General features: G+C 33.0%; 1 protein-coding gene across 1 annotated transcript in view; it reads left to right on the top strand.

The window, feature by feature from the left end:
* Nucleotides 1–22623, top strand: part of LOC140436242 (facilitated trehalose transporter Tret1-like) — a 31797-nt gene extending 9174 nt beyond the window's left edge. Inside the window, exons 2-3 of the mRNA XM_072524941.1 lie at nt 15182–15351; nt 21139–22623. Coding sequence (XP_072381042.1) covers nt 15204–15351; nt 21139–22469 — 1479 coding nt within the window. The 5' untranslated portion in view covers nt 15182–15203 and the 3' untranslated portion in view covers nt 22470–22623. The remainder of the gene's footprint in view (nt 1–15181; nt 15352–21138) is intronic.
* Nucleotides 22624–23943: the final 1320 nt, after the last annotated feature.

Raw genomic sequence — 23943 nt, 5'->3', positions numbered from 1 at the left:
ACAAACTCTACAGATTTTTGTTTTTTATATTAGAACGATTCACATTTTTAGCATACGAACGATCCACACATACACACATACACACACACATATATATATATATATATATACATAGTGTGTGGAAACCGCTTATGGAATAAAATTATTTATGTCCTTATTTTAGAAAATAATAAAAAACGTTGAGATACCTTAACTTTTAAATTTAAATGTCCGCTTTTTAAACATAAATCTGAATATACAAGGTGATCCACGCAAGTCTGGCAGAGGCCATAATCTGTATTTTAAATGCAACATCCTGTATATTTTTATGTTTTTAAAAGCTCCTTAACAACTTGATCTCAACGAACTATATCATGTAGGGTCTATTATGAATAATACAAGGTGAAATTGTGAAATTAAGTAGAATTTTTTTCAAGACAACTAATTCATAGAATACACGAGGTAATTGATTGGATTACATTAAAATAAATGCTCAAAATATTCTCCATCTTATTGTTGGCAATAATACAAACCCCTATATAACTCTTCCCGAAATTTGTTTAAAGTTTGAGGTGAAATATTCCATATTTCTGTAGTTATGCTTTCTTTGAGGTCTTCAATGCTAGTTAGTTGTGTTGTATATATTTTGTTCTTGAGATAACCCTACAGAAAAAAAATCCAAAAGCGTAAGATCTGGCGACCTAGCTGACCACTCAATAGTACCCCTTCGTCCAATCCATTTATTGAAGAAGATTTCATTTAAGTAATTTCTCACCATTAAAGCATAATGGGGTGTTGCACCGTCCTGCCAGAACCAGACAGTTTCATGCGATAGGGTCGGATCTATTGGATTGGGATATAAGTTAGATAACTGAGGAAGAACATCGTCTCTTAGCATGCTTAAATATTTTTCCCCTATCTAGTTACCATCTACAAATAGAGGACTAATAATATGATCTCCTTCTAAACATTCAACTTTTGAGGATACTGAATGAGGATCCTCTGCTGACCAATATCTACACCTTTATTGGTTTACCTCTCCGTTCAATGTAAATGTTGATTCATAAAAAAAAAAGAATTGTGCCAAGAGTTATTCCATTTGTGTTAATTTTATCCATCATTCTTTCGCAAAAATCCATTCTACAATCTGGATCGTCTTCCGTTAGCTCCTGTACAAAAGTCAATTTATATGGATGAAGTTTTTCTTCATGGAGACACCTTAAGACATTTGTTTGACTCACATTATTTTGACGTGAAATTGGCGTTGAATTCTCTGCGATACTTAACAAAATATCCACTTTCACCTCATCTTCAATGAAGTTTGGTTTTCTTTTTAATAGTTTGATATGTCCAAGTTTTCTGAATTGTGTATAAATTTTAGACACAGTACCTTGTGCAATATTAGGCAACTGAGGATATCTCTGAATAAATAAGTTTGCTATTTCAACTTGACTTCTACAATTCTCCCCCTAACTGACCATCATTGTAATCTCAATTCTTGTAGTTGAATCTTTTTTTTTTTTGGCTAAACATATGTAATTTTATAATTTTAAATCAGATACTTAAATAAGAGACTTAAATAGATAAAAAAAACTTCCCTAAACCCATGCGTATATATGTGATACACACTAATATCCAATGTTTGAAGATCTGTGTTTGACTTGGGCTATGGCGACTACATTTTACGTTCAGTTCGAAATTTGGGGAAATAATTTGGCAACAGTGGTACATAATATTAATGACCTCAACAAGTGTATGTTTTGTCTTGTTTGAATCGATAGCAGTTATTTATTGCAGTCTGAAGAGTAGTCATTGTTCGCTTATATCAATAATTATGTCTAACAGAAAAAATAAAGTGCCTTCATCAAGGATACTCGAAATAATAGCTGAAAATTTAAGTGAATTTGAATTTGAGTTTGAAGACGATAATGATTCTATCAATGATCCCTGGCATTCAAATAGTTCAGATAATTCTGATGAACAAATATATAAAAAACGAAAACTTTCGGATCGTAAAACGTTAAAATATTATGCGGTATGTCAGATACAGAAGAACCAGAAGAGGTAGAGCAAGAAGACCAAATTCAAGATGAAATAACTATAGCAGAAACAAAAGAAATGATACAAAAGTTTAAGAAAGATAAGGTGGCTGGATTTGATAAAATCACAGCAGAAATGCTTAAAAACATGGGCGACAAGGGCATTAAACTGCTAACGAAAGTATCTAATAGGGCATGGAGTAAGAGCCAAATACCAAAAGATTGGGAAGTGGGAGTTATTCTAGCCATTTTCAAAAAGGGAGACAGACGCGAATGTAGTAACTACAGAGGAATAACACTACTGAGCATCCCATCCAAAGTATATAAGAGAATACTAGAAAAACGTCTTTTACAAGAAGTTGATTCTAAAACGGAACAATCACAGAGTGGATTTAGAAAAGGCAGAAGTATCCAAGATCACATTTTTACTATTAAGAAACTAATACAAAATGCACGGAACTCAAGCACTGAGCTATACCAAGCCTTTATAGACTTAGAAAAGGCATTTGATAGTACTCCAAGGAAGGTGATTGACATATTTGAAAAAGAAAGGTGTGAAAATCAAACTCAGGCAAGCCATCATGAGTATATATAGACATACAAGGAACAGAATCAGAACCGATAATATGGAATCCGAAGAGTTTACAGTAAATGAGGGTCTACGTGAAGGAGGAGTCCTAGGCCCCATACTGTTTAACATTGTCTTGGATAACATAATTAAAGAAACTAGAGCAGAAACATTGAAATTATATACCGGATATAGAAATCTAGATGCAGTGTGGATCTCAGAGTGTGCATACGCAGATGATCTAGTGATATTTGGGATAAATGAAGAAGCACTCGATCGAAATTTACAAATATGAAACGCTGCACTAATTAAACGAAATTTAAGGATCAATAATAAGAAGACGAAAGTATGGTATGTGGAAAAAATAGAAAACAAACGAAGATAAAACTTAACGAAAATACACTTGAACAAGTCGATACTTACACATATTCGGGAGTACAAATAGAGAACAGAGGAACTAAAGAACTACAGTAATCCTGTCCTCAGATCAATCAAATGGTATTATAAAGTAGGTATTGAAATCCTTACCAGTACCGCTGTTGTAACCGCACAAATCATTTTAAATGCAACTTTGAACACTACAATGGACCTAACGACGTTCAGAAAAAAAACTTGTTGCAGAAATGTGCCTACAACATGAATACGCAACAGTACGGGAGGTGTCACATAAACTTCAAGAATACGACAAACTAGGGCGTTGTGTTGTATACTACAGATACTTTTTTGAGAGGTACGGAAGAGCTCATACAACCAAGAATTCTAAGCAGTGTAATACCAAGTGTACAGGTTGTCTTGAGAAAGTGTGTTCAAATTGTTTTTCTTTACGACATAATGTTACCCTAAAATAGTTGCTTGCTTCATTTAAACATTAATGTGCAATATTTTTAATAAAAACCTGTGTATCAATTTTAATACACCTAGGCTATTTGGTTTGTAGTCGGTATTTTCGTGCCTTGTTAACCGTGTCTATCGAATTTGAACACAGCCTAAATATCCCTTAGAATATTAAATCACTATTATGTAGTGTAATATTTTCAGCTACAAGAAGAAAAAAAAATATCTCGGGCTGAGTGAATATTTTTTTAAATAGGCCTTGGGAGTCAAAGTGTTAAAATCTGATTAAGGATAAGAAACACCAAATTTTTGACCCAGATACAAATTTCAGATATATTTTTTGTAATATTAACCGAAGAAAAATGTTTAAACTATTTACTGTTGTCATTAAATAACCTATCAATACTAGGAGTGTTGTTAAAGTACAATTTTTGAAATTTGTTGATGTTTTTTGTCATAACATTTTCAAACACACAATCAAAAGATTACTTTAAATTGGCTACGAAATCATATAATTATATGGTTTGCAACGGTAAAATATTCTGGAGTATAGATCTAACTTTACTAATCGATTAATGTTAATATATTTAAATTATTGCAATAAATTTTTATTTCTAAAGCTAAAGTTTTTCACATAATTGTTTAATGAATGTATCTACTGTATTAATCATAATTATGTTATTACCTGTATATAGAATTATTTGAAGATTTTTATAGTGTTCTAAACGTGGTTAGGAATAACTTAATTAATTTTACATCTTACATCTTAGTAAGAATATTCTACTGTTGGTCATTTTAGCAGCTTTAATTTAAACTGGTCCATCATTTCATCCACTTGTTATCTCGTTTCTATACATTGATTGAAGTTTTTGATAAAAACGATTATTGATTTAATCGATAATCTCACCAGTTTTGCTCTATATCTTTATATATTAAAATCTCGTGTCACGATGTTTGTCCAAGCTAATATTCAAAAACCATTGAACCGATTGCAATAAAATTTTGTGAAAGTGTATTTGTATATTTGGGTTAGGTAAAAGAAACGAAAGAGGAGACAGACTAGTCCAGTACTGCCAGGAGAAAGAATTAGTCATAAAAAATACATACTACCACCTACCCTTACGAAGATTATACACGTGGACTTCTCCAAAGGATAACAACAACAATATAATCGGAAACCAAATAGATTTTATAACGATTACCAAAAGGTTTCGTAATGGAGTACAAAGTGCAAAAACCTATCCAAGCGCAGATGCAGATACAGACCATAATTTATTACTAGCAAGCGTCAACATTAAACTCAGAAAACCGGAGAAAAAAGTTAAAACCACCAAAATAAACATCAAAAACCTAAAAGACGACAACTGCCAACAGCAACTAAACGCAGAGATAAATAAATTAACTGAAGGAAGCGTTGAATGGGCAGATATGAAAAAAGCCATACTAAAAGCGGGAAAGGGGGTCTTAGGCGAAGAAGAGAAAACCACTAAAAAAGACTGGATAACACCGGAAATAGTTGAGCTAATAACTGAAAAAAGAAAATACAAAAATAAAGATAAAAATAAATATAAAACCATCAAGAATAAAATCAAATATGAAATCAGAAAGGCTAAGGAGGAATGGATGAACAAGGAATGTCAGGAATTGGAAGAACTCAGCAACAAACATGACACCTCAAACTTACATAAAAAAATGAAACCACTTACAGGCAATACCAGACAAAGAAGAACACTTATAACAAGAGATAATAATGGAGGAATACTTACTGAAGAGAGCAAAGTAAAGGAAGTATGGGAACAATATATAATCCATCTGTTCCATGACGAGAGGGAAAATGAACAAGATATAGGTGAAGAAGAACAATACCTAGAAATTTTACCCTCAGAAGTAAAGAATGCCCTACAGTTGAACTGTTAAAAGCCTTAGATGACGGTAATATAAAGAGACTCATCCGAATTCTCAACCACATATATGTAGAGGGCAACATCTCGGAAGAATGGCTTAAATCGGTATTTTTACCTCTACCAAAAAACAACAATCCCAAATCATGTAATGACTATAGATTGATAAGCCTAATGTGCCACCCTTTAAAGATTCTTTTGAAAATTGTTCAAAACCGAATTTATAAGAAATGTGAGGAGCAGATAGATGAAACTCGGTTTGGCTTCAGAGGAGGCATGGGTACAAGAGAGGCATTTTTTGCGTCTCTTACAGAAATGTCGGAAATATAACAAGAGTGCATATGTATGCTTCATAGACTTTAGGGAGGCCTTTGACCAAGTGCAGCATATAAAGTTAATAGATGAATTAAAAAACATCGATTTTGACAAAAAAGACATTGAGTTTATTAAAGCTATATACTGGAACCAGAAAGCAGTAGTAAAGGTGAACGATATAGAAACAAATAATATACCGATTGCGAGAGGGGTTAGGCAAGGATGCTTCTTGTCTCCGACGGTCATATTCAGAAAAGCCTTATGAGAAAGAAAAGAGGGAATAAGAATTGGTGGAGAAATCATAAACACCATGAGATTTGCAGATGACACGGTAATTATGGCTGAGAGTATAGAAGAACTACAAACTTTACTAGATGCAATAAATAGTGAATGCATTTAAATGGGACTTGACATCAACACAGATAAGACCAATAAATAATGAACAACTAACTCTTGGTGGACAGCAAATAGAGAGAGTGACAAAATATAGATATCTGGGAGCTTACATCAACACAGAATTAGATCCAGACCAAGAGATCAGGGTACGAATAGAAATGGCAAGGACAGCGTTCTTAAAATTCAAGCAATTGTTCTGTGACAAAAATCTGAATACTGCGCTGAGACTGAGGTTTGTTGAATGTTACGTCTGGTCGCAACTATTGTACGGGGTAGAAACATGGACATTTAAAGCGCAAATAGTTAAGAAGCTCGAAGCCTTTGAACTTTGGATATACCGGAGAATGTTGAGAATTCCATGGACTGCCAGGGTCACCAATGAGGAAGTGCTGAGAAGGATGGGTCGAGACAAAAAATTGTTGAGAACAATAAAAGTACGCAAGACTGTATACCTTAAACACATACTGAGAAATGATAAATATAGTCTTCTGCAGGTCATCATGCAGGGTGGAGTCGATGGCAAAAAGGGAATAGGCAGAAAGAGGAAGTCATGGATGCGAAATATTCGAGACTGGACAAACTGTCTGTAGACGAATTATTCCACGTTGCAAAAGACAGCGAAGCTTTTAAAAATGTGGTCGCCAACCTCCGTTAATGAGGACGGCATAAGAAGAAGAAGATTTGTTGGACCAACTTAGTAGACCAAGTAGATATGATATTATTTCTTTCGATGAATGACCCTAATTTTTTTATTGTAAATTGGAAATGTTTTATATGACTTCACCACTATATTTTTAGTTTATTTGATCCGATTGTTAAACGTCATTTCATGATATTTTATAACTACATATCGTCTTCTAAGAGTGATAAGTTACTCCATTTTTTTGCGAAATTGACATTTCGATATCATTGAAAAGAGAAAAAAATCCTGCGTGTATACATGTACCATACTAACCACAATAAAGGACAAAGATAACATGATTATGGGTCAATAATACTTGCTAACTCCAACATGCTTAAAATTCTTATGAAAATTTTGCTATCTCTCAATTTGGCGGCAGTTTATTACAAGCAATAAGACTTGCTTGTAAGAAACTGCCGCTAGTAGTATAACTAAAATTTATAATAAGGTTATGTGCTGTTAGAATTCGTACGTAGTTTCTTGTGTTGTGTGTAACTAAAATTTATCATAAATGTAAAAGTATAAGTTACAGTAGATTCAAAATAATAATATTCAAAGTTTATTGACTAAAAGCGGATATAAGAGAAATACCTAATAACAAAAAACGAAAGGAATTAGCCACTTTTTCAATATACCTATTGTGTGGTAATCTAATATTTTTAGAGGAGATAACAATATTTATTATTTAAATTCCAACGGTTTTTGGTTCTAAAATTATTTTATTTGTTTAAAATTGTTTGTGATTACGCGAGAATAAAATGTTTCTTAAAATTCAAAGTTACAGACATTTATTTTTTGATTGGTTTTATTTATTTATTAATTTTAACAACTATCATTCAGTAGGGTAATTCAGTATTCGCAAACTCTGCTTTTAAAGAGGACGGCGAGAATGAACTCACTTCTCATATTATTATTTTACAACCACCGAAACCGTACCGTTCGCGTCATAAAAAACTGGTACAACTCTTATAATCGAAAATCGTATTTTTTAAGTTGTGTAAATTGAGCTTTTCACATGTGTCATTCTAATTTCGAAGGCAACGTTGCCAGTTCAACGAAAATATTATATCAAACCAGCTAAAAGCAGGGCTGTGCGACAGGTCGCAAGTTTTTAGTATATTAAAATCTAAAACAATATCGAGCGTTCTCGATTAGTCAGTCACATTTATATTTAAACATTTATTTAAACATACATCTCAAAAAATTCTATTAATTTTGAAATTTTCCATTATCTCAGTACCCATACATTGATTCGTGTTTAATTATAATTTGTGAAAATATTTCATTTTGACAAACTTGTCAAATGTGACTGATGGCAAGCAATATTTTTTATGTTTAATCGTTCGGATATGTTCGAGAAGTTTTCAGTTCTGTTATAAGAGGATTTTTTAAGACAGACGATGATATCTTACTCCGCTTAATTTTATTCTCATTATCATTTATACACCGTAAATCATTTAATTTTGAAAAAAATATGCATGTCAATGGGTAGGTAAATGTTTTTTGTTTACATTTTATACATAATAATGTAAAAAAGTAATAGTCTCTTTATAGATAAAAACGGATTACAATTAGGGTGTAGATTCAACCTCCATAAGGAACATTACAGTGAGATATTGGATTGTAATATAATACTGTCACGTTTTGAAAAGCATTTTTCTATGTAGGATAAAGTATAATGTTAGTTTTTCACATTTATCGTTTATGTAATAAATAATAAATTAATTTAAGTAGTTTGCCTGTTACTAAACTTATTGACATAACATACAGTCAACAGTTTGTGTTCGGTAAGTAATTAAGTAAAGTATAAAATTACAGTAGATGCATTCCAATGTTTCCTGTGCCAATACCCTACGTTTAAATATCGTTCAACATTTTGGACATTAACTTAATCCTCTCTCCGGTTTTTAAATTTATTAGATACGGTTTTTTGTTGTTAATAATAAAAATAATACCTATCTAAATACTTTATACATTTTTGAACGTTATTTTTTACGTTTTAAGTTTTATTTAAATTTACTGAAATTTCGTTATCTGTGATGGCAACAACGAATTAATTCACGAACCATTGTGTCCAGTCTGAACACAGGTTTACATTGGGAAAAAAAAGTGTACCAGTTTTATATGACGGGAAGTGTACATAGTGGAAAAAAATGTAGTTATAGAAGTTCTAGAAAAAACCCGCAGTAACTGCAGTATCTGAAACAACTAACTCGGAAAGCAAAGTTTTGTCCTTAAGAACCAATAACTTTAGTTATACTATTGATGACAATAGTAATAATAATACTAATCCTTTAACGAGGGAAAAACCAAGACGGTATATTTTGAGACAAGCTATACGTTGGCTTTGAAGGCGCTGTCTTAGTGGCCCTTTCGCATATACTTGAAATTTAAGAAAATTCTACGACTTTTGTGGCTAAGTATCTAATTGTACAATTTTTGTGGCCAGTCAACATAAACCAGTTCGTTCAGAATGTCCAATCTGGCATGGAACTGTGTGACAGGTAGCGCTGTCCTGGTGAAATTACGTGTATTTAAAAAAGAACATGTGATATATAAGATAAGGATAGTGTTAAATGAAGGCAAATGGAGGGATATACCAAATGTTTCCTATAATACACAGATAACAAAATTGTTTTGTTGACCATAGGAATTAAGATTTATTGCAATCCCATCTCTAGAGTATATTTATTATTGTGCTCTAAAACTAATTTTTTGGTAATTTTTTAGCATTAATAGCAGTACAAATAAATAAGTAAGTAAATAAGTAATATACTTTGTTGTCACTGATAATTGTACAAATTTTATGAACAAAGCTTATAACAATAAGACAAGAAAGAAGAAAAAATCAGAATAATAATCGTTTTTACTTTTAAATAAAAAAAAAAAAATAAAATTCTTCCAAACTTAAACATAAAAAATACTACCTAATTAAGAACCTGCAAACTTCGTAAAATGTACCTAACAAAAAATAAAAATTAGAAAAGGAAATTAATGCATTAAGGACTCAAATATTCCACCTCCTTGTGCTAAACAGTAACCAAATCTGTCATACAGATTTCTCCTCATATTTTGGAGTAGAGCTAGTGTAATGCTTGCAGAGAAATGAAGTATTTTTGCCCTTAATTCGACTAGGTTTGTGGCCCTTTCACACTGATGCCTATAAATGTTTTCTTTGAGAAAACCCTAAAAAAAGAAATCACTAGGACCTAAGTCACAGGATCTAGCGGGCCATTTAATTGTACCATGTGCACTTATCAGTCGATCAGGAAACGTTTGATTGAGGAAGTCAATAGTTGCTCTAGAGTTGTGAACTGAACATCCATCCTGTTGGAAATAAACCTCCTGAAAATTAACGGGAAGGCGCCTCAATATCCCTGTTTTTATGCTCCTCATCGACAGGTCTAACACGTGGTTCATTACCTTCATGACACTTTTTACAACTGTTTACACATCCCGAAGTTTGAAAATGTTTAATGGTATTTTTAACTATTGTAACACTTGGTGAGGGTCTATTTTCGAAGGCAACAATAAATAAATCAAATTATTTCGCGTATCGCATGACTCTGAAAGTACCATGTTATGAGTTGTACTTTTTCTTGGACGGTATACAACGTAATAGGCATTTTATTAATTATTTGTTTATTCTTTCAGAACTTCGTTTGAAATTTTTAATGTCAATGTGACAATTATGACAATTCGTACCTACTGTGAAGTGAATATAGAGGTGGAAACGTGTAACATGTCAGCGATTGCCATTGTGTTGTATGGTCAATAAAACAATGTCGTGATCGGTATGTTAAACGTGTAGTGTATTATAAGCAGTGTATTTGAGTTAAATGGAAATGCCAGTTGTTTTAATAACCATATCTTATTCATTACGTATGAAGTTCTGGCTTAATAAAACTAACAAATTAATGCATATAAGTATAATAATATTTGCTCTCTTTCTTTTCAGCTAATTAGTAAAGATTTTATGATAACAGTCTTTGTTCACACAATTGTGTAGCGAATATTTTAAGTTTTGGGATTAAATTAGAAAATAAAATTTAGATAAATTAGAAATTCAATATTTATATATGACTTGCATTATTTAATAAAATAAACGATTTTTCAATTTTACACACGTGTTACATTATTAACCCTTTCTTTACCAGCGACGTATATATACGGTTTGGGGAAAAGTGCTACTGCTCGCAGTAACGTATATATACGTTCTAGAGTGAAAACGTTTTTAATACCGTGTCGTTTGTATACGGCATCAAATTTTTTTTTGCACCTCTGCCAGCCCCATTGCCGCATCTATCCGGCATTTTTACAGTACCATCAGCCCCAATCCCGTATTGGTACGTTCGAACATGCATTGTGATGGATCCACTGCCGTATTGATGCGGCAGCTTGATACATGGCGTTTCGGTAACTGCCAAGTATGGTAGAGTTTTTGGTGTATTTTTAGCATGCCTCTTGTACCGCAAATATCACGTTAGCACGGACTACGTAGTATTCTGCTGTTACTGTTGCAGTGCAAATGTATTGTATAATTTCAAGAAAATGTTGGATTCGAGAAAAAGAAGGCGCTTATGCGATACAGGTGGTTTGTGTGGACTAACGCAAAAAGAATATGATGATATACTGGCATGCTTGGATTCCGATGAAGAGCCTTTTGTAGAAAGTGCAAGCGATTATGTACCAGATAGCGATGATTCAGAAGAGGAGGAGATTGTTAATATTATTTATAAGAATGATAAAGCTATTTTTGACAATGAAGGTGCTGATAAGGACGAAGCCGAAGTTGTGATTGCAAATACATCGAGAAATGAAAGCAAAAGAGCTTTAGTGGATCGTTTTAGTATACAGTGGGATAAACAGCAATTTGTTCCTGTCGTGTACGAGTTTGATGACATAAATTCAGGTGCCTATTTAGACAATATTGAGAATTCTTTCGGGGAAATAGATTGTTTTCTTTCCTTTCTAAATCCAGGTACCGTTAATTTAATTATACATGAAACAAATAATTTTGCTGCAGCGGAAGTTTGCAAAAATAAAAAGATTGCTTGGTCGCCACTTACAGAAAATAAATTTTTACATTTATCGCTGTGCTATTGCTCGCAGCAAGCCATAGAAAAACCAAACTTACAGAAAATTGGACAACAAACGATTTGGTATATACACTCGTATTTTCTAGTCTAATGTCCCGGAATCGCTTTCAGTCTATACTAAGAATGTTACACTTCGCTGAAAATGCTGATCAACCTCAAGCGTATTCTTATGTCAAGGAGCGAGGCATTTTTTTGCAGGTAAAAAACTCATTTGGTAATAATTTTATGCAATTCCAAAATCTGGTAATCGACGAAAGTTTGGTTCTATTCAAAGGACGGCTGCAGTTTAAACAGTTTATAAGAATCAAAAGGGGTTGGTTGCTTGGGTGTGACTATGAAACGGGTTATGTGTTAGAATTTATCGTTAATGTAGGTAAAAACACCAAAATAAATCATTATGAGGAAACGGCCTCTCAGGATCTGTGGTTGCCACTCTTATGAAACCCTACTTGGACAAAACTCACTCGCTCTATAACTGGTATACGTCTCCTAGTTTGTCAAGATACCTATTTGACCATAAAACTAACTTTAGTGGAAGAGTCAGGGTCAACAGAAAACACATGCCTAATTTAGCAGAAAAACTACAAAAAGGTGTAACTTCCTCAATGTCGAGTTGCAATATGTTGGCCCTAAAATGGAAGGATCGAAGAGAGGTCACTATGCTTACTACCATGTACCAAGACAAAATAGCAGAATTGGCTAAAAAAGACAGAAAAAAAACGAGTTCATTAAAAAACCGGCTTGTGTAATAGATTACAATGTGAATATGGGAGCAGTGGACAGGACTGACATGTTACTAAGTTCCACAGAAAGCGTCAGCAAAACCGTCAAATGGTATAAAAAGCTTTTCTTTAACATATTGGACCTTTCTATTCTAAATGCACATGCATGTCTAAATGCACCTTACACAACATCCAGAGCAAACACCATTGGCCCAATTTAAGTTGAATCTTATTCGTCAGCTTCTAGACAGGTATGTGGATCTAATCTTGAAATTATCTTGTTACAATGAGATGTTATTTTTAGGTATCATTTAGCAAAACATACAACTGTAGTGCCTGTGCGAAACGTTTTTCGTCTTGTATGTAGACATTTTCCTGATATTGTCCCCAACAACAAAGTTCGTAGATGCACTGTTTGCTCAAAAACAAAGACGCAAGCAAAAAAACGGCGCGAATCAAGGTACATGTGTTGGTAATGTGACGTGGGTCTCTGCGTACATCCTTGCCTTGGCATTGAGATAACTCAGAAAGTTATTATAATATATCTTTTAAAATTTCATTATCGGATTTGGTGTTAGTTTCTGATTGTATGGATTTAAGTATTTTGTTTTGAAGTCTAGTGCATCTATTTTTTGATTTTCTATTTGATAAATTTTCATGTAGTTGATTTAAAAGTTTAAGTAGATTTTCTAGATCATTTGTATAAATTTTTATTAAGCTTACTGGTTCAGGGGTATCATGAGCATTTTTCAGTATATCTGCTAATGTTTCATAATATATTGAATGGTTTACTGAAGTATCTTTATATATTCGTCTAGCTGAATTTTTTATATCGTCAGTTACTTTAATGCTTCCTATGTCTGTGATCGAAGACTTTGGCGTTTTTAATTTAGGGTCTGGAAAGGGATTATTTACAAGAGTATCATTTGGTGAAGGGGTTATAATTTCAGAGCGATTTCGTTTGTTTGAGGAAGGATCGTGGGACATTTGTTGAAAATCAGTGCTTTCTGTAACATGAGTATATGGTAAAATATGGATATCTGGTTTAGTCGATAGTGTAGGAGCCGAGGAAGATATGTTATGCGTTAGGGGAATGTATTCATTGTCTATTGGATCACTTATTTCGTTAGTAGTTAAGAAATCTCCAGCCGAATGTGCCGCTTGCCTGAAATTAGTACATAAATCCTTCTTCATTACGAGAAACATACGATATGATGTCATTTCTTAATTCACAATTATTGAGCCGGGTATTGATGAGACTAGGGGAGAAATAAAAGTATGCCTTCTGAAACTGAAAATGTGTTTGTAATTAGGATTTGATGTACCAATTTTTAAAAAATTTATTGGAGTTACCAAAGTTAATCCCAAATTAGAAAGTGAATTTTTAACAATTGAATGTGGGATTGAAGGACCAATATTAGATATCGATAATCTTTCATTTGGTGACATTATTTTACAAACCTGAATTTTTTGGTGGGTTACAGTTATTATCCCTTTGTTAATTTGTAGAAAATTGTTAACTAAAGTTTCGCTTGTTAGATAAATGCAAATTCGACCATTTGACATTCTAGAGGAGAAGAGAATATTTTTTGGATGCATTAAATCACCAACTGCAAGTAGATAGTCTTCCAACTTTGTATTTTCCAGCACAGGAAAAACTATTGCTTGTGTTTTGGATGGTACTTTTTGATTTGTGACAGTTGCAAAAGATTGTTTCATATTTGTATTTGATGAACGTTGATCCAGTTCTTGTTCAGGGGCCCCAAGAGGGGGAAAATTATCCATTTTTAATTATTATCATCGATAAGTCTCAAAAACCTAGTCCTGTCCTGTCCCCTCGATATCAGAACTGATAAACGGTAACAGTAAAAAGTTGTTACTTTATAACCAAAATTGATTCCTGTTTACGTGGATTTAACTTAAATGTTAATTATTTAGATTAAATAAATATTTGTACTCACAAATTTTATACTTGTGGTGAGAAAAATCACTTAGATTCACTTTGTAAGTAAAACTGTAATTGTTTTGATGCTTTCTTACTCCTAAAAACTGGTTTTATGTGAAGATTGTTTTTAACCTGGTTCTACTTCAGAGGTCGATGAAAATTCAATTTTAATAATTAAAATATCAATTTTCTTCATTTTTATCAATCCGACGAAAATCAAAAGGAGGCACCCAAAAACGCATTACCAAATGGCACAGATGCTTTAGTTCTGTTGAAGTAAATTAATTTTCTGAGCATGTTAATTTTGGGACCCAAAAAAAAATATGCAAAAAAGCTTTAGATTCCTACCCGCCGGCTTTCCCCTAAAACCACCCCCCCTCGTAGGACAAAAAACCGAAATCGATTTATCAGAAATCTGCAAGTCGTAAAAAAAATGCTTCAAATAAAAAATATAGCTTCGCGCTGGTCTACAGTACCGCCTACTGTACCAGTTTTTTTTTAATGTAAATTGAACGTATCCTTATAATAACTAAACAGATTACGTGTAAACTGGAAAAGTAAAAGTGTTTTTGGCTTTGCTTTAAAATTTCTGGTAGTTTATTGAAAATATTTATAGTTTTATGTCATTTATAAAAAAATATATCTCATACACTTGTAAGTTTTTTTTTTGGCAAATTTATAACATACAATTTTCTTTTCAGAAATATCTAAGCCTAAAATAATATGGGTAAACTCAATAATGAACCAGACAAAGAAAGTGGCCAACAAGAAATTAACTACGTGCCTTATGGAACAGAAAAGATTCAGTTGAAACCTGAAAATGACCCAAAAAAAGTAGACACTTTGTATATGTATTTTACAGTATTAACATGTAAGTAAATCATAATCATTTTGTTTAATATTAATCGCCCTTCTTCTTTACGTGCCATCTCCGCGACGAAGGTTGGCAATCATCACTGCTATTCTAACTTTTGACACTACAGCCCGAAAGAGTATAGTTGAGCTGCATCCAAACCATTATCTGAGGTTTCTCAGCCAGGACATTCTTCTTCTACCTTTGCTGCGCTTTCCTTGAATCTTTTCCTGCATTATTAGTTTTAGGAATTTATATCTATCACCACGTATTATATGACCCAGATATTGAAGTTTTCTTATTTTGATGGAATGCAGTATCTCTCTGCTGTTCTCTATTCTTCTTAGTACTTCTTCATTGGTTATTCTGTCTGTCCAGGAGGTTCTCAGCAGTCCTCGATATGTCCACATTTTAAATGCTTCCAATTTATTAAGACATTGTTTATTTAAAGTCCATGTCTCCACACCATACAAATAAACAGAAAATACATAACACTTTAGTATTCGTTTTCTAAGATTTAGGCTGAGGTCAGCTGAGGCTCAATATAATATTTATTTCATATTATTGACTGCAGTTCTAGCCTTTTATATTTTAACTCTAATTTCTTTGGTATAATCGTTTGTTTCATTAATTTTTGCCCCCAAATTGTTATAATTCTGAACTCGTTTTATCGTCTTATTATTGACGTGTAGATTGATGTATCTAATATTTTTCTTTGATGTAACCATGAATTTTGTTTTCTTTATGTTTAGTGACAGACCAAATTCTTCACTCGCTGCAACAACCTTATCTAAAATTCTTTGTAGATCTGTAATATTTTCTGCTATTAGTATTGTATCATCAGCATATATAATTTCACGTATGGGTAGGCCATTTATTTTTATGCTCGCTACTTCATCCTCTAATGTTTTTTTGAATATTTCCTCTGAGTATGCATTAAACAGTGATGGCGACAAGAAACAACCATGTCTAACACCTCTTTTGATTTTTATTTTATTAGTTTTTACATTATTTATTGTTATAACAGCTTCTTGTCCATAATACAGATTATTTACATATTATTCTTATATCCCGTGTGCCGATATTCTTTGTTTTCAGTAGTTTTATTAACGGATTATGTTTCATTGTATCGAATACCTTGTATAATCTAGGAAGTAGACAGAATATCCTGGTTTACATCTAAACATCTGCCTTAATCGCCCTGTAAAATTTCAAATACAATATAAACGGACTTCTATATTTATTATTATTGACAGGTTATAGACTAAAATTTCACTCTTTAATAACATGTTTTATATTTCTGTTACTTTCCTTTATTGTATTGATTGTGGTTGCACAACGATGCCTAAGTCGACATACAGTCGGTATTGACAGTAGTTTGCCAGAAACATAAGCTATCCTCCGAATAGACAACAATATTGTGAAACAAGTGACGTCCTTTAGTTACTTGGATGCACTATTGAACAAGAATTGCTATTCAACGACAGACATGGTGTCTAGAATTGAACAGATTTCTTCCTATCTGTGTATATCAATTACACTATCCGGCCCATTTTCTTATCATCCTTCAAATACCTGTCCCGCTTTCTTAATTTTTAAATTCTTTCGATCTTAACAGGCCTTATTACTCTCATAATTCCTTTCTGTAAAGTTTTTTAAAATATTTTCAAGTATTTTAATAGCAATATCTCTAATATTGGTAGCCATACTTATCCAAAATTTATTAAGAGTTTCTTTTACTAAACAGCTCATTATTTCTACTATTTTGATGCTAAATAGACCTCCTTCCCCACCTTTTAACGTTTACCATTTGATTTTATTTGGTCCTATGTATTGATGAATCAAATGCAAGAAGAAAATTAGACGTAACGTGAGATTTAAATTGGGCAGAAACATCAACATAAGTGGAAACTTCTTCAAGGCTCTAGAAAAAGTAATACGTATGTCACAAATCACAACCACTGGTTCAATATATAATAAATCAGTACAAATTCTGGCCTATACTGATGACATCAATATTCTTGGGAGTTTTAATAATGAACACCAACAAAACGACGTATATGAGTATAACCACGCAACCACAAACCCTACGACTACTTGTTATATAAAACGAAGTCATCAAAGCAGTGAACGGATTCGTATACCTGGAAGCGCTCCTTAATACTGAAAATAATACTACCGCAGATATAAACTGCAGAGGTTGCACGGCCAACAGATGCTATTTTGAGCTCAATGTCCTCCTGAAATTCACAGATATATAGAGAAATACAAAAATAAAACTTTACAAAACAATAATACGCTCAGTCTTAACATATGGTTCAGAGACCTGGACTTTAACAAAAAATAATAAAAACATGTTAGGATGTTTCAAAATAAAAGTACTAAGACGAATTTATGGAGCAGTGAATGACAATGGAGTGTGGAGAAGAGAATACAACTGCGAACTTTATAGAATATATCAGGAACCTGATATCGTAAAACATATTAAGATAGGATGTCTGAGGAATGTGGATCTGACCATTATTTGGTTGCGGCTAAGACTCTGATTCCATTTAACCGACACGTTGAAAGCATCAACACTCCAAAAGGAACTGATATAAATCTGAAGAGATATAATGTCAGAAGCCTACAAGAATAAAGCACTCAAATCTTATACCAAAAAAGATTAAATGAAAAATTACTCGAGGAATACCTAACTGCTGAAACCAACCAATTATACGAACATATAACTGACTGTATTCACCACGCAGCCCAAGAAGCTCTTGGCGAAGAAACCAGAACAGTCCACAGATCAGCGGGAAAAATCACTTGGAATACACCGCTTGAAGAGCAAAGCAATAAGAAACAGGAAGCGTACAAAAGATGGCTGAACACTAAGAATCTTGAAGATAAAGAAATATACAAAGAACAGCAAATAATATTTAAAGATATGGCAAGGAACAACAAAAATGAAACACGGGATGCAAAATGTAAAGAAGTTGACTGTTACATCGGAGGAGCGCGATCTTCAGCGGCATGGAAATTAATAAAAACCCTGAAAACCGACACATCAAATAAAAGTCGAATACAGCCCATCCAGATAGATACATGGAAAGATCATTACGAAAGGGAACTGAATGAGACAGAGATATTTATAATACTGACTCACCTCAACGAATACGAGTACAAGGTGAATATGTAAACATGGATGAAGAACAAATACAACAAGCGCTTAAATCGATGAAGAATAATAAAGCATCCGGGCCGGAGAACATACAAGCAGAACTTCTAAAAAACGGAATACCAAAACTAATAAGCTATCTTAAAGTGCTATTCACAAGATACTTAAATGGGGAAGAAATCCTGAATAGTTGGAAAGAAGCATGGATTACTCCAATTCACAAAAAAGGCCCAAAAGATATTTGCGGAAACTACAGATGTATCTCTGTCACCAGTACCTTTAGCAGGCTGTTTGGTAAAATCTCAAAAAACATGATTGAGAAAGAATTCGAACCTCATTAAATTGAACAGCAATCAGGATTTAGAGCTGGAAGATCTTGCGTAGACCACATATTTACCGTAACACAACTGAATAAAAAGAAAGTTGCAAGAAACCAGGAAATACATCTTTTATTTGTGGATCTCACAAAAGCATATGACACGATTCCTGTGAGAAAGCTGTGGCAGTCCCTTAAACGATCTTCATTAAATAGCACGATCATCGCCGCAGTCAAACAATTATACAATAAAGCATTATCAAAAATCAAACTAAACAACACATCAGAAAAATTTCCAGTAACAAAAGGCTTACGACAAGGATGCTGCCTCTCTCCAATACTATTTAAGATCTATTAAATGAAGCACTAAAACACTGGAGAAGATCATGTTCAGGAATGGGGATCCAACTTGACGACGATACAACATTATACACTCTACATTTTGCGGACGACCAAGTAGTAGTGGCAGCAGACAAGGAAGATTTAGAATTCATGACGAGACGGTTGTTTAAAACATATGAAGAATGGGGCCTCTCTGTAAATAGAAACAAAACGCAATACTTATGCATCGGGAATGAAGTAGAAGATCTAATGGTCAACGAACATGAAACAATCAAGAACTGTGAGGAATATATATATTTGGGAACAACAATCAACAAGAGTGGGCGCACCGAAAAAGAGATAGAGCAAAGAATTGTGAAAGGAAAAAGGGTGATAGGATGCCTAAACCCGATGCTATGGTCAAAAGAACTATCAAATCAAAAAAAGCATCTCCTCTTTAACTCCATCTTTAAAAGTATAGTGCTCTATGGATGCGAAACATGGCAACTTACTAAATCCCTTGAGCGACGCCTACTTAAATTGGAAATGGACTTCTGGAAAAGATCAGCTTGAAAATCAAGGCTTGATAGAATACAAAATGACCTTATTCTTCTTCATATTATCCGGTCCGGATGTTGGCGATCATCAAGGCTATCATGGTTTTGTTGACTGCTCTGCGAAACAGCTCCGCTGAGGTCATCCCAAACCATTGTCGGAGATTTTTTAACCACGAGATACGACGGCGTCCCGGTCCACTTCTGCCAAATACTTTACCCTGCATAACAAGTTGAAGAATTCGATATTTTTCTTCGTTCCGCATCACGTGGCCGAGGTACTCAAGCTTACGTTGTTACAAAGCTACAAAATGACCATATCAGAAATATAATGAGAGTCAAGTCAACCATCATTGACGAAATTCAAAGAAGACAACTGATCTGGTATGGTCATGTAAAAAGAATGGACGATGACAGGCTGCCAGACCAAATTTTAAAATGGACGCCAAGGGAAAGAAGGAAGAGAGGAAGGCCAAAACAATCCTGGCTGGGCGGCATTCAGAAGGCAATGTCGGAAAGAAACTGGGAACCGGAAGGCGGAGAACGCTATAAAAAAACGAGGATAATAAAATAAATGTCTGAGGTGGATAGGGCATGTAATGCAGATGTAACAAAATGACCCAGCTAGAAAACGCTCATTGATAGACACATTGGTTAGAGAAGAAGAGGAAGACCCAGAACAAGGTTCCTTGATAACATCCATAAAGACATGAGAAATATGGGAATACGTGCTTGGCAGAGAAAGGCGATGAATAGGGACGACTGAAGAGAAATTCTTGAGGGGGCTAGAACCCACGCAGAGTTGTAAAGCCAGAATGATGATGATGATCTGATTACTTACTAGTCATTTTTTTCTTTGCTTCTCTTATCAACGTTAGAAGTATTTTTTCTATTTATTTATCACACTCTAACAATGCTAGGTCTTCAGCCTGTCCTAGGATTTGTATTGAACTTTAAATAATTTATTTTTCCAGCTCTGCGTCTCTGATTACTCCTTCTAGTATGATAATAAATAGCGCCGTTGACAGACTATCTATTTATCTTACACCAAATTCTATATTGGTGTCGTTTGTATTCTCTTTGGGTTATTTTGACACTTGCCGATAAGTCCTTCATTGTCATTCTAATCAGTTTTATTTACTTTGCTGATATTTCCATCGTTTTCTTTTAATAATTGTTGTCTGTATATTCATCAAAGGCCTGTTGGAAGACGATGATGAACAATATGTGTAGTTCTTGTTGTTCATATTCGTCTTAACATATTTTTTACAAATACATTCAGTAAAACATTAGCAGCAAACAAATAAAAAGAGATACAAATTCTTTTGAACAACGTGGGCCCAAATAATTGCTTGTAACTAAAGATTAACAAAGAACAATTTTGAGGGTTTCTGGTAACTTTTAATCTAAAAATGTTATAATTATATTGTATTTTAATACATTTTTAATTTTAGGTCAGCTGATAGTGTTTGTTGCAGGAGGAGCAGCAGTATGGACGTCGCCCACAATACCGGTATTATTGTCAAACAACACATACATAAATCCTCTTAGTGTACCTATAACTCCTGTGCAAATATCCATGCTGGTTGGATTTCCAAATATTTTAGCAATTGTGGGGTGTCTATTTTTGCCCAAGCTATCAGATGTCATAGGACGAAAAAGATTTTTGCAAATTATGGCCATTTTAGTCTTTGTTTCTGGTATTTTATTAGCATTTAGTAGGGAAGTTATCCTATTAATTACAGCTAGAAGTATTTCCTACATGTTTTATACAGCAGCGTTTACAGTGATAACCGTATACATTTCAGAAATTTGTGAGGATTTTCAAAGAGCCAAATTTGGATGTTTTCTGGGAATGTTTCATCAAATTGGTCATTTTTATTGCTACGTTATTGGACCGTTTTTTAGCATAAAAATATTAACAATTTTAATAATGTTTCCCACTATTCTATTTTTTGTCATCTCATTTTTCATACCAGAAAGTCCAACGTTTTGTTTATTAAAAAAACGAGAGGTCCAATGTATGAAGTCTTTATCAAGATTAAGAAATCACAAGACTCAAAAAGAATTAGAGTTAGATATGAACAAAATAAACGAAGTCATTAAAGAAAGTTCCGAACAAAAAAGTCTAAAATTTTTATTTCAAACTAAAGAAAATAGAGTAGGCTTTATGTTAGGTTTACTTCCTTGTATTGCGCAGCAATCCTCTGGAATATCTGCAATCATGATATTTTTAGCACCAATATTTAATTCAGCGGGAACTAGATTTTCAGGAAATCATGTAGCAATGATAGTTGGTATGGTAAAAATTACTACTTTCACATTTACTTCTTTTGTTGTAGAAAGGGTTGGCCGCAGAAGGATGCTACTCTTTTCCTCATTAGGAACAAGTTTGTCATTGTTTTCCTTGGGTCTTTTCTTTTTCTTAAAGCACATTGAATCCCCTCTTGTGGCTCATCTTCAGTGGTTACCTTTTGTTTCAGTTATCTCTCTTGTATTCCTTTATTCTTTAGGCCTTGGTCCCATTCCAGTTGGGATAATGAACGAACTATTTGCACCCAACTATAGAGCAGCAGCTTCATCGATTGTGATGGCTTTAACAATGATCGTAGTAACCGTTATAACATCAGCCTACCCGTTGGTTGCACAAAGTCTCGGTCCTCATTGGTGTATTTGGATGTTTAGTTCGAGCTGTTTAGTTTTCTCACTATTGATGTTTATTTACCTGCCAGAAACAAAAGGTATGAGTTTAAAAGAAATCCAAGAAATGTTAAAAAAATATTAGGTTTATTGAATTTTTAAATCTTTTGTTTTAAAAAATGTGTAATAAATCGTTGCCAAAAATTAAGATCTATTAAGGATATATTTGTTTGTGATATATTTAAATTAAATTTTATTCTAAGTTTAAAAACAATTAAAGTAATTATTGTTTAAAAAAACTCTATTTATTTTCAATAAAACCCTAAATCTTGTTTTTTACTAATGGTTCGACGTACGTTACCACAAATTTGCAAACCTAATACATAACTTTAAGCTAACGCTAATGATATACAGACGGACCTAACAATAACAACAATAAAGATCATCTGTTAGAAATTAATAGAGAGCGCAATGTAATATCCAACATAACATTACAATTTGTCAAACATAGGAAGACGTTTGAAAATCTTACAATCGCCACGCCCACCTGATGCGCACTAAATTAATCGGAAATATACTAGTCGAAGTCAAAAATTCAACGTGTCAATGGTATTAATGTGAAGAAACATCAAAAAGGCAAACATCAAAAATTAATCTAATAAATACATCAGCAAAAAAAACACAGAAACACAGAACGCCGGAAGATTCCCAATTTACGTAATTTTATATTAATTTTTTTAATTTAACTTTTGACAACATTGATTGATTATAAAATCTATCAAAAAATGTATTTGTCAATTATGAAATGTTATATTAACAACGCCACGGCTAGGGTTCTTGACTGTTATGATAATATCATGCAAAATGAAGTATTTGAAAGCTCGAATGTCAGAACTGACAGTCAGCTGGTGAGAGTGAAGGAAAAGTTTTGTAGATGTAGATAAACATTGAATATCATAAAGCACTATAATAAAAATAAAACAGATTTTTGTTAATAATTATGATTCACTTGATTTACAATAAAGCGATTACTGAAAATATTTATATACGTTTTATTTCATTATTCTTTACTACATCGGTTATTAATAATAATAACAAATAATTAATTATCTCTATGTTTTGTCATTGAAGCACCCACTTTATAAATATTTGTCATCTTTCTTTCAGTGAAGAAGTCTTTAGTGTAAGAATGACAAATCGAGATATAAATGATAAATATTAAATTTTATTTTTAAAATATATTTATTTACTAATGAAGATAAAGAACACCTCGAGAATTGTTAAATAATCAAAATCAAGTTTGCCTCATTTTGCACGTTTTCAACGTTATGTTAGTAAGAGATAAAGTGGATTTTCTATGCAAATATATATTTTATAAATCTTGCATAATTATTGAACTTTTGACGACATTTCATATAGTTATGCAAAATTAGCAGCAGGCGATAATTAAACTGTTACTATGTTGAGTTAACAGGTATTTAGGAATATGATCACAAAAGCGACCGCGGTGTATCAAATTGATCAAGTGCCTATTAGCCTCTGATACCTTGTAAATAAGTACAATTTAGTATTATGTATTTTTTATTTATTTACCTTAAATTTAAAGAATTCATTTCGGA

The sequence above is a fragment of the Diabrotica undecimpunctata genome, chromosome 3, assembly GCF_040954645.1.
Source record: "Diabrotica undecimpunctata isolate CICGRU chromosome 3, icDiaUnde3, whole genome shotgun sequence".
NCBI lineage: Eukaryota > Metazoa > Arthropoda > Insecta > Coleoptera > Chrysomelidae > Diabrotica > Diabrotica undecimpunctata.
This window is presented reverse-complemented; position numbering and strand designations above follow the sequence as displayed.